The sequence below is a fragment of the Oncorhynchus keta genome, chromosome 30, assembly GCF_023373465.1.
Source record: "Oncorhynchus keta strain PuntledgeMale-10-30-2019 chromosome 30, Oket_V2, whole genome shotgun sequence".
Classification (NCBI taxonomy): Eukaryota; Metazoa; Chordata; class Actinopteri; order Salmoniformes; family Salmonidae; genus Oncorhynchus; species Oncorhynchus keta.
Genome location: NC_068450.1, coordinates 60,831,129 through 60,843,628, shown reverse-complemented (window position 1 = coordinate 60,843,628; position 12,500 = coordinate 60,831,129). Strand labels below are relative to the sequence as shown.

At 42.6% G+C, this 12,500-nt stretch overlaps 1 protein-coding gene and 1 pseudogene across 2 annotated transcripts in view; both read right to left on the bottom strand.

The window, feature by feature from the left end:
* LOC118381291 (solute carrier family 2, facilitated glucose transporter member 2-like) overlaps window positions 1-10,305 on the bottom strand; it is a 13,531-nt gene extending 3,226 nt beyond the window's left edge. The window contains exons 1-7 of one of the 2 annotated variants that reach the window (XM_052488914.1): window positions 10,001-10,305; window positions 6,902-6,997; window positions 6,627-6,826; window positions 6,350-6,474; window positions 5,105-5,220; window positions 4,004-4,166; window positions 1,286-1,392 (exon numbers count right to left, since the gene is read on the bottom strand). In XM_052488914.1, the coding sequence (XP_052344874.1) occupies window positions 1,286-1,392; window positions 4,004-4,166; window positions 5,105-5,220; window positions 6,350-6,474; window positions 6,627-6,826; window positions 6,902-6,997; window positions 10,001-10,015 (822 nt within the window). In that variant the 5' untranslated portion in view covers window positions 10,016-10,305. The remainder of the gene's footprint in view (window positions 1-1,285; window positions 1,393-4,003; window positions 4,167-5,104; window positions 5,221-6,349; window positions 6,475-6,626; window positions 6,827-6,901; window positions 6,998-10,000) is intronic. The other variant, XM_052488915.1, reaches the window with a different exon arrangement.
* A 464-nt stretch (window positions 10,306-10,769) lies between these two features.
* The window catches only part of LOC118382390 (TRAF2 and NCK-interacting protein kinase-like), a 69,160-nt pseudogene continuing 67,429 nt past the window's right edge, over window positions 10,770-12,500 (bottom strand).

The window sequence follows — 12,500 nt, the reverse complement described above, 5'->3', positions numbered from 1 at the left end:
ACAGACACATATCACATTATTAATACAGGACTACAGACACATATCATTAAATACAGGACTACAGACACATATCACATTATTAATACAGGACTACAGACACATATCACATTATTAATACAGGACTACAGACACATATCACATTATTAATACAGGACTACAGACACATATCACATTATTAATACAGGACTACAGCCACATATCACATTATTAATACAGGACTACAGACACATATCACGTTATTAATACAGGACTACAGACATATATCATATTATTTCTACAGGACTACAGACACATATCACATTATTAATACAGGACTACAGACACATATCACATTATTAATACAGGACTACAGACACACATCACATTATTAATACTGGACTACAGACACATATCACATTATTAATACAGGACTATAGACACATATCACATTATTAATACTGGACTACAGACATATCACATTATTAATACAGGACTACAGACATATCACATTATTAATACAGGACTACAGACATATCACATTATTAATACAGGACTACAGACATATCACATTATTAATACAGGACTACAGACATATCACATTATTAATACAGGACTACAGACACATATCACATTATTAATACAGGACTACAGACATATCACATTATTAATACAGGACTACAGACACACATCACATTATTAATACAGGACTACAGACACACATCACATTATTAATACAGGACTACAGACATATCACATTATTAATACAGGACTACAGACATATCACATTATTAATACAGGACTACAGACATATCACATTATTAATACAGGACTACAGACACATATCACATTATTAATACAGGACTACAGACATATCACATTATTAATACAGGACTACAGACACACATCACATTATTAATACAGGACTACAGACACACATCACATTATTAATACTGGACTACAGACATATATCACATTATTAATACAGGACTACAGACACACATCACATTATTAATACTGGACTTCAGACACATATCACATTATTAATACTGGACTACAGACACACATCACATTATTAATACTGGACTACAGACACACATCACATTATTAATACTGGACTACAGACACATATCACATTATTAATACTGGACTACAGACACATATCACATTATTAATACTGGACTTCAGACACATATCACATTATTAATACTGGACTACAGACACATATCACATTATTAATACTGGACCAGACCGACATGGATTAGACAGCAATAGACCAGATGTTCAGCAGACTAGATAATAAACGTACCAGGACAGCGATAGAGACTTGCGCCTCCTTCTCCACCTCCTCCTTCTCCCTCCTCATCTCCTCCAGGTCAGCTGATGGGTCATACTCTCCCTTCAGACGACGCAGACCTATAAATGCACACACACAGCAAGTGTGTATTTTGGACACACATACTCATTCAAGGGTTATTATTTATTTATACTATTTTCTACATTGTAGAATAATAGCGAAGACATAAACTATTAAATAACAACCCACTCGAGTGGGTTGAGTCACTGACGTGATCTTCTTGTCTGGGTTGGCGCCCCCCTTGGGTTGTGCCGTGGCGGAGATCTTTGTGGGCTATACTTGGCCTTGTCTCAGGATGGTAAGTTGGTGGTTGAAGATATCCCTCTAGTGGTGTGGGCGCTGTGCTTTGGCAAAGTGGGTGGGGTTATATCCTGCCTGTTTGGCCCTGTCCGAGGGTATCATCGGATGGGGCCACAGTGTCTCCTGACCCCTCCTGTCTCAGCCTCCAGTAATTATGCTGCAGTAGTTTGTGTCGTGGGGCTAGGGTCAGTCTGTTATATCTGGAGTAATTCTCCTGTCTTATTAGGTGTCCTGTGTGAATGTAAGTATGCTCTCTCTAATTCTCTCTTTCTTTCTCTCTTTCTTTCTCTCTCTCGGAGGACCTGAGCCCTAGGACCATGCCTCAGGACTAGCTGGCATGATGACTCCTTGCTGTCCCCAGTCCATCTGGCCGTGCTGCTGCTCCAGGTTAAACTGTTCTGCCTGCGGCTATGGAACCCTGACCTATTCATCGGAAGTACTACCTGTCCCAGACCTGCTGTTTTCAACTCTCTAGAGAGCAGGAGAGATAGAGATACTCTTAATGATCGGCTATGAAAAGCCAACTGACATTTACTCCTGAGGTGCTGACTTGTTACACCCTCGACAACTACTGTGATTATTATTATTTGACCATGCTGGTCATTTATGAACATTTGAACATCTTGGCCATGTTCTGTTATAATCTCCACCCGGCACAGCCAGAAGAGGACTGGCCACCCCACATAGCCTGGTTCCTCTCTAGGTTTCTTCCTAGGTTTTGGCCTTTCTAGGGAGTTTTTCCTAGCCACCGTGCTTCTACACCTGCATTGCTTGCTGTTTGGGGTTTTAGGCTGGGTTTCTGTACAGCACTTTAAGATATCAGCTGATGTAAGAAGGGCTATATAAATACATTTGATTTGATATGATTTTGATTTGATAGTAGCCACAAAAGTTTTAAACAAATCTAAATATATTTTAGATTTCTAGATTCTTCAAAGAAGCCACCCTTTGCCTTGATGACAGCTTTGCACACTCTTGGTATTCTCTCAACTAGCTTCACCTGGAATGCTTTTCCAACAGTCTTTTCCCAACAGGAGTTCCCACATATGCTGAGCACTTGTTGGATGCTTTTTCTTCACTCTGCGGTCCAACTCATCCCAAACCATCTCAATTGGATTGAGGTTGGGTGATAGTGGAGGCCAGGTCATCTTATGCAGCACTCCATCACTCTCCTTCTTGGTCAGAAAGCCCTTACACAGCATGGAGGTGTGTTGAGTCATTGTCCTGTTGAAAAACAAATGAGCGCAAACCAAATGGGATGGCATATCACTGCAGAATGCTGTGGTAGCCATGCTGTAGAATGCTGTGGTAGCCATGCTGGTTAAGTGTGCATTGAATTCTAAGTGTGCATTGAATTCACAGACAGCGTCACCAGCAAGGCACCCCCACACCTCCTCCTCCATGCTTCACGGTGGGAACTACACATGCGGAGATCATCCGTTCACCTACTCTGCTTCTCACAAAGACACGGCAGTTGGAACCTAAACTCTCCAATTTGAACTCATCAGACCAAAGGACAGATTTCCACCGGTCTAATGTCCATTGCCCGTGTTTCTTGTCCCAAGCAAGTCTCTTCTTCTATTGGTGTCCTTTAGTAGTGGTTTCTATGCAGCAATTCGACCACGAAGGCCTGATTCACGATGTCTCCTCTGAACAGTTAATGTTGAGATGTGTCTGTTACTTGAACTCAGTAAGGCAGTTATTTGGGATGCAATTTCTGAGGCGGGTAACTCTAATGAACTTATCCTCTGCAGCAGAGGTAACTCTGGGTCTTATTTTCCTATTGGTGTCCTTTAGTAGTGGTTTCTTTGCAGGAATTTCGACCGGCCTTGAAGTTTTCCGTATTGACTGACCTTCATGTCTTAAAGTAATGATGGATTGCCGTTTGTCTTCGCTTATTTGAGCTGTTCTTGCCATAATATGGACTTCATAATTTACCAAATAGGGCTATCTTCTGTATACCACCCCTACCTTGTCACAACACAACTGATTGGCTCAAACGCACTAACAAGGAAAGAAATTCCACAAATTAACTTTTAACAAGGCACACTTGTTAATTGAAATGCATTCCAGGTGACTACCTCATGAAGCTGGTTGAGAGAATGCCAAGAGTGTGGAAAACTGTCATGAAGGCAAAGGGTGGCTACTTTGAAGAATCTCAAATATAAAATATATTTTGATTTGTTTAACCCTTTTTTGGTTACTACATGATTCCATATCTGCTATGTCATAGTTGTGATGTCTTCACTACTATTATACAATGTAGAAAATAGTACAAATAAAGAAAAACCCTTGAATGAGTAGGTGTGTCCAAACTTTTGACTGGTACTGTATTTTCTAAGAGAGATCTGAGATTTCTACAGTACATACTATTTTTGGCCTCCTCCACCATGCCTCTCTTGATGTAGAGGTATCTGGGACTTTCAGGACACAGTGGCAGCAGTAGAGACTGTAAAACAGCAGGAGCTCCAGACAGACCCAGCAGCAGCGGCCAGTAGTAGTCATTACCCAGGAGGAACTCTAGACCGAGCACCTGGGGGACAGGGGGACATAGATGAGGGACAGACACAGATAGAGACAGGGGGACAGAGATTAGGGACAGACACAGAGAGAGACAGGGGACAGAGATTAGGGACAGACACAGAGAGAGACAGGAGGACAGAGATTAGGGACAGACACAGAGAGAGACAGGGGGACAGAGATTAGGGACGGACACAGAGAGAGACAGGAGGACAGAGATTAGGGACAAACACAGAGAGAGACAGGAGGACAGAGATTAAAGACGGACACAGAGAGAGACAGGAGGACAGAGATTAGGGACGGACGCAGAGAGAGACAGGGGGACAGAGATGAGGGACAGACACAGAGAGAGACAGGGGGACAGAGATTAGGGACGGATGCAGAGAGAGACAGGAGGACAGAGATTAGGGACGGACACAGAGAGAGACAGGGGGACAGAGATGAGCGCCGACACAGAGAGAGACAGGAGGACAGAGATTAAAGACAGACACAGAGAGACAGGGGGACAGAGATTAGGGACGGACACAGACAGTGACAGGGGGACAGAGATTAGGGACTGACACAGAGAGAGACAGGGGGACAGAGATTAGGGACGGACACAGACAGTGACAGGGGGACAGAGATTAGAGGACAGACAGTGACAGAGGGATAGGGGATAAAGGACAGACAGTACCAGGGGGATAGAGATTAGAGGACAGACAGTACCAGGGGGATAGAGGATAAAGGACAGACAGTACCAGGGGGATAGAGGATAAAGGACAGACAGTACCAGGGGGATAGAGATTAGAGGACAGGCAGTACCAGGGGGATAGTGTGTGTGTGTGTGTGTGTGTGTGTGTGTGTGTGTGTGTGTGTGTGTGTGTGTGTGTGTGTGTGTGTGTGTGTGTGTGTGTGTGTGTGTGTGTGTGTGTGTGTGTGTGTGTGTGTGTGTGTGTGTGTGTGTGTTCTTACCTGACTCAGTAGTATACCAGTAACAATAGCCAGCTGATGTAAGGTTCCTAGAGATCCTCTGTAGGCCATGGGAGCTATCTCCCCTACATACATAGGAACTAACCCTGAGGACAGACCTGAGAGAGAGAGAGAGAGAGAGAGAGAGAGAGAGAGAGAGAGAGAGAGAGAGAGAGAGAGAGAGAGAGAGAGAGAGAGAGAGAGAGAGAGAGAGAGAGAGAGAGAGAGAGAGAGAGAGAGAGAGAGAGACGTTAACGTAAAACACAAACAATTGCATGCAGGGCAGAATTAGGTCGATACCCGCTAATTATCCAAATCCAGAAAAGAGCTGTTAAATTCTATAACCACCTAAAAGGAAATGATTCCCAAACCTTCCATAACAAAGCCATCATCTACAGAGAGATGAACCTGGAGAAGAGTCCCATAAGCAAGCTGGTCCTGGTGCTCTGTTCACAAACACAAACACACCCTACAGAGCCCCAGGACAGCAGCACAATTAGACCCAATCAAATCATGAGAAAACAAAAAGATAATTACTTGACACATTGGAAAGAATTAACAAAAAAACAGAGCAAACGAGAATGCTATTTGGCCCTAAACGGAGAGCACACTGTGGCAGAATACCTGACCACTGTGACTGACACAAAATGAAGGAAAGCTTTGACTATGTACAGTCTCATGTCTCAGTGAACATCGCCTTGCTTTTGAGAAATGTCGCCTTAGGCAAACCTGGCTCTCAAGAGAAGACAGGCTATGTGCACACTGCCCAAAAAATGAGGTGGAAACCTCAGAATTTGAAAACAAACCCAGATTAGATAAACTCCCATATCTACTGGGTAAAATACCACAGGGTGCCATCACAGCAGCAAGATTTGTGACCTGTTGCCACAAGAAAAGGGCAACCAGTGAAAAACAAACACTATTGTAAATACAACCCATATTTATGTTTATTTATTTTCCTTTTTGTACTTTAACTATTTGCACGTAATATGACATTTGAAATGTCTTTATTATTTTGGAATTTTTATGAGTGTGATGTTACTGTTCCTTTTTATTGTTTATTTCACTTTTGTATATTATCTACCTCTACTTTTGTACCTACTTGTGTATGTTGTCTATGAAGACCTTGAATTTAAATGTAATTGAGACGGGGGGGCATCAGTACCAGCTTTGTTGGTGGACAGAGCTGGGCCAAATACTTCCTTCCTGATGTAGTCTAGTGTGGGACTTCATTTATTGATAACTCACCACAGTAGAATCCCATGACACATCGTCCAGCGATGACCATGACGTGAGGTTTCCACATCTTAGCCGTCACCATCAGTAGACCTGCTATTACTGCTAACACATTCACCATCAACATGCCCTTCACCCTGCACAGACAGCATAGGCATTAGCTCAGTGGACTAACACAGTCTTGTGGCATACAGACGACCCGAGTTCAAACCCAGTCAGTCACACAAGCGCGTTCAGTTTCGTCTTGAGACAGATAGAGGAAGAGGGAGGTTCGGATGCTCACACATACCTTCCTCTCAGGTCTCCAACGAAGCCCACCAGGAAGGACGACACCACACCCCCGATGGAGAAGATCGACACAGACAGAGACCAATACATGACCACAGAGGGATGCACTTCCTGCTTCTCTGTCCCTGTACCGTTCTCTGATAGGAGGAGAGGCTCCTCAGGGAGCACCCCCAGGGACCGCCCATAATGCTGCTCTATCACCTAGGAAACAAAGTAAAGGTTTGTAATAGTACTTGCTGTTTACTCATGACTAAAATAAACAGTGTGTGCGTGTACCTTCTGGGGCGCATTGATGACTCCCAGGCTGTATCCGTACTGTAGAGAACCCAAGACTGCTGAAAACACTGCTAGGGTTAGAGTGCCTGTCAGCTGCTGTAGGACACACAGATGTGAAAAGGTGCCTGTAATGAGCTGACCTAGTGGGCAGGGAACCAGTTCAATGCACCATGCAGTCCCACCTGCTGTAAAATACTGCTTGTAACAGAGCAACAAAACATCTTCACATTACTCAGTGTTACTGTTTCCTGATTCAACTAATCAAGGGCTTGATATTTACTTGACTTGTTGAATTAGGTGCGTGACACATGCTGTTAATAGTAATATATGGACATTTCTGCTCTAAAATTACAACCGACTGATTGCAGCATTACCGCAAAAATGGAGTCAAGTGGAAAGGTAGGCAACTTGTTTGTTGGCCCTGCATTAAAGACCAAAATTGTCAACAAAAAAACCCCTGTAATAAATACAAAAATACAGTTGAAGTCAGAAGTTTACATACATACATACATACATACACTTCGGTTGGAATCATTAAAACTCATTTTTCAACCACTCCACAAATTTCTTGTTAACAAACTATAGTTTTGGCAAGTCGGTTAGGACGTCTACTTTGTGCATGACACAAGTCATTTTCCTAACAATTGTTTGCAGACAGATTATTTCCCTTATAATTCACTGTATCACAATTCCAGTGGGTCAGAAGTTTACATAAAGTAAGTTCCAGAAAATTACATCATGGATTTAGAAGCTTCTAATAGGCTAATTGACATAATTTGAGTCAGTTGGAGGTGTACCTGTGGATGTATTTCAAGGCCTACCTTCAAACTCAGTGCCTCTTTGCTTGACATCATGGGAAAATCTAAAGAAATCAGCCAAGACCTAAAAGTAAATTGCAGACCTCCACAAGTCTGGTTCATCCTTGGGAGGAATTTCCAAACGCCTGAAAGTACCACGTTCATCTTTACAAACAATAGTATGCCAGTATAAACACCATGGGACCATGCAGCCGACCTACCACTCAGGAAGGAGACGCATTCTGTCTCCTAGAGATAAACGCACTTTGGTGTGAAAAGTGCAAATCAATCCCAGAACAACAGCAAAGGACCTTGTGGAGATGCTGGAGGAAACAGGTACAAAAGTATCTATATCCACAGTAAAACGAGTCCTATATCGACATAACCTGAAAGTCCGCTCAGGTTTGCAACTGCACATGGGGAAAAATATCATAATTTTTGAACAAATGTCCTCTGATCTGATGAAACAAAAATAGAACTGTTTGGCCATAATGACCAACATTATGTTTGGAGGAAAAAGGGGGTGGCTTGCAAGCCAAAGAACAGCATCCCAACTGTGAAGCATGGGGGAGGCAGCATCATGTTGTGGGGGTGCTTTGCTGCAGGAGAGACTGGTGCACTTCACAAAATAAATGTCATCATGAGGAATGAAAATTATGTGGCTATATTGAAGCAACATCTCAAGACATCTGTCAGGAAGTTAAAGCTTGGTCGCAAATGGTCTTCCAAATGGAGAATGACCCCAAGCATACTTCCAAAGTTGTGGAAAAATGGCTTAAGGACAACAAAGTCAAGGTATTGGAGTGGCAATCACAAAGCCCTGGCCTCAATCCTACCTGAAACGTTTGTCCCAAGTTTAAATGCTAGGTAAAGTCCCCCCTTATCTCAGCTCGCTGGTCACCATAGCATCTCCCACCTGAAGCACACGCTCCAGCAGGTATATCTCTCTAGTCACCCCCAAAACCAATTCTTTCTTTGGCTGCCTCTCCTTCCAGTTCTCTGCTGCCAATGACTGGAACGAACTACAAAAATCTCTGAAACTGGAAACACTTATCTCCCTCACTAGCTTTAAGCACCAACTGTCAGAGCATCTTACAGATTACTGCACCTGTACATAGCCCACCTATAATTTAGCCCAAACAACTACCTCTTTCCCAACTGTATTTAATTTATTTATTTATTTTGCTCCTTTGCACCCCATTATTTTTATTTCTACTTTGCACATTCTTCCATTGCAAAACTACCATTCCAGTGTTTTACTTGCTATATTGTATTTACTTTGCCACCATGGCCTTTTTTGCCTTTACCTCCCTTCTCACCTCATTTGCTCACATTGTATATAGACTTGTTTATACTGTATGTTTGTTTTACTCCATGTGTAACTCTGTGTCGTTGTATCTGTCGAACTGCTTTGCTTTATCTTGGCCAGGTCGCAATTGTAAATGAGAACTTGTTCTCAACTTGCCTACCTGGTTAAATAAATGTGAAATAAATTAAATAATATATAATAAAATAAAAATTGTTTAAGGTAATGCTACCAAATACTAATTATGTAAACATCTGACCCACTGGGAATGTGATGAAAGAAATAAAAGCTGAAATAAATAATTATCTCAACTATCATTCTGACATTTCACATTCTTAAAATAAAGTGGTGATCCTAGCTGAAGGAAAACAAACGATAACTCATGTAAAATATATTGTCTGTGAAATGTATGTAGTATGGAAGTAGAAGTAGAAGCCTAAGTGTTGTTGTTCATTAGTTTACTCCAATTAGGGGAGGGGTGTTAGGGTTAGGGAGAAAAAATAAAGAAGGGAAATATATTTAAAAAATGTATATATTTAAAATAATCTATATTTACAAAATCAATATGTATGTGGGATTGGAAATGATGCAGACAATTACACTGATGGAAGCTACAATGTGTCTGTAATATTAAAGCTGCTCTGCCCCCTAACAAAGTGATAAAGGTGTGTCAATGATGGAATAAAACACAGCCTGCTTGCTGCTGTTCCTGTTTCCAGATGTGTTTCTGTCAGAACTAAAAAACAGATGAATCACTGATAGAACCAGCTCTCTCATCAACAAATGAACTGTCAAATTAATGGTCTCCCTCGGATTAATCATGACACACACACACACACACTCCTGTCCTTGTGTGTAGCAACACAGCATCGGTCAGTCAGTATTGAACAGTAGGAATTTTACTACATTATGAAATGAACAGCTTGTGTGTGTGTGTGTGTGTGTGTGAGAGAGAGAGAGCTAGAGTGTGTAAAAGTGTACGGAGAGAGATCGTACCTTTCCCGACTCCATGACGGGTTCAGAGTCTCGAGGCTCCAACAACACGAACTGATCACACACACACTTCCAGGGTAATCATCAATCGCTGGGATCACGCTGTGTCTACGCACTCACCTCGACATACACACAGCACTGGACAGAAAGACACACCGGAGCAGAGCACCTCTCTATCTGTACACCTTACTGGTGGCTGTTTATCATTCATGTCATCATTACCATCACACATGGTGCCTAACACACTTCCCCTCCTGTCTTAGGTTGTGTTTGTCACCGTTTTCATGGTGGTTCAACTCTGTGATAGTGAATAGTGAACACACACACAGTGTCTGGGCTGGTATCCACTGTTCACACACACACCCTGGTCATCCTGAGCTCAGCACATTGGCTCTAAATGAGGGGGAAGGTGTAACACACACACACACACACACACACACACACACACACACACACACACACACACACACACACACACACACACACACACACACACACACACACACACACACACACACACACACACACACACACACACACACAGGGAGGGACAGTATTAGGTAGAGTTAATGATATACCTTCTACAGGGACAAAGTCTGAGGGTCAGTGGCCTCAGCTGATAACCCCTCACTGCAACCCCTACACACACACACAGAATCTAAACAAAAATATGTTTTAAAAAAAAACAGAATAATGTTCTAGTATCATTTATTTTTCTGTTTTACAAAACATAGAAACCAAAACATTAGTGATGAGTTTGTCGTTCAGAAACAAAGAGGTCTATAGAGTTTTTATTTTAAAGACAAGAGTCCAACAGTAGTGATCAGCAGTCTGTTCACCAGATTGAGAGAGTGATACACCCATCACCTCTCTCTCTCACACTCACTCACACACACACACACACACACACACACACACACACACACACACACACACACTAGTTCAATCAGCACAGCTCTTTATTGCTAACATTCTAAAAAGCAACCTGCCTCCATAACAGTAATTTAAATGTAATGACATTTAAATGAGCAGTCTGGAAGTTTAATTCCCGGACAAAAGTGTCACCCCCTACACTTGTTTGTAATTTGAGGGAGTGGGTCTCGGCGAATGTAATGTTTTTTGGATGAATGTGTTTGTAGTCATTAAATATACATCCATGACCAACTCACACCGTACCAAACTGTTGCATTCTGGGTAACGGAGTTCTACAGCATTTGATTAAGGACAACAGCTTCAGATGTTCTCGTCTATTGTTTTCAGAAATGCTCATGTATTTCATAAAAGCTCTTAAACATGGTTATTTTTTAAATAAATTAAGTTGTTTAAGATGAACTGATCATGTTCAATCTCAGGACATAAGATGCTATCAAAGTGTTAATATAAAATGGTAAACCAACAGAAAACATTGAACAAAACAACGGTAGATAAATCAGTTTGCTTCATCATGCTTGGCACCGTACAAACAGGAAGGAGTCACAATCAGACCAGACCAATCAGGAGGGAGACAGCTTCACACAATAATTCTTTACACACAGAGACAGATAAGACAGACAGACACAGAGTGGTTCATTCTCAGACAATTCTCAAATGATTCTCAGTTGAATCAGGTTTTCCTCTGGCATTTCAACATAACATAAAACACACAAACTGAACGGCAGAAACTAGCAGTGTGCTGTGCAAGTTATCAAGCTCTTCACATTACAATTCAAAAGTTATTTTAAAGTACCTAAATAAACAAGAAACAAAACTTGAACAATGTGTTATTTAAAAGACAGAATGAAAGCATATCTCTAGTAAACAGCAGAATGTTGTTATTCTTGTTTTTGTTTTAACAGTTAATCTGATGCAGCACCTTGAGAATTGAAAGACTTCAGAGTGGATCGAGGGACAGGAGGAGAAGAGGAGGGAGACAGAGGGACAGGAGGAGAAGAGGAGGGAGACAGAGGGACAGGAGGAGAAGAGGAGGGAGACAGAGGGACAGGAGGAGAAGAGGAGGGAGACAGAGGGACAGGAGGAGAAGAGGAGGGAGACAGAGGGACAGGAGGAGAAGAGGAGGGAGACAGAGGGACAGGAGGAGAAGAGGAGGGAGACAGAGGGACAGGAGGAGAAGAGGAGGGAGACAGAGGGACATGAGGAGAAGAGGAGGGAGACAGAGGGACAGGAGGAGAAGAGGAGAGAGACAGAGGGACAGGAGGAGAAGAGGAGGGAGACAGAGGGACAGGAGGAGAAGAGGAGGGAGACAGAGGGACAGGAGGAGAAGAGGAGGGAGACAGAGGCAGGGATTTTGTTTTAAAGGGACATAGCCGATATTTTAGAGAAGAGGGGGTGGAGTGGTGGAGAGAGGGGTGGAGTGGTGGAGAGAGGGGTGGAGTGGTGGAGTGGTGGAGAGAGGGGTGGAGTGGTGGAGAGAGGGGTGGAGTGGTGGAGAGAGGGGTGGAGTGGTGGAGAGAGGGGTGGAGTGGTGGAGAGAGGGGTGGAGTGGTGGAGAGATGGGTGGAGTGGT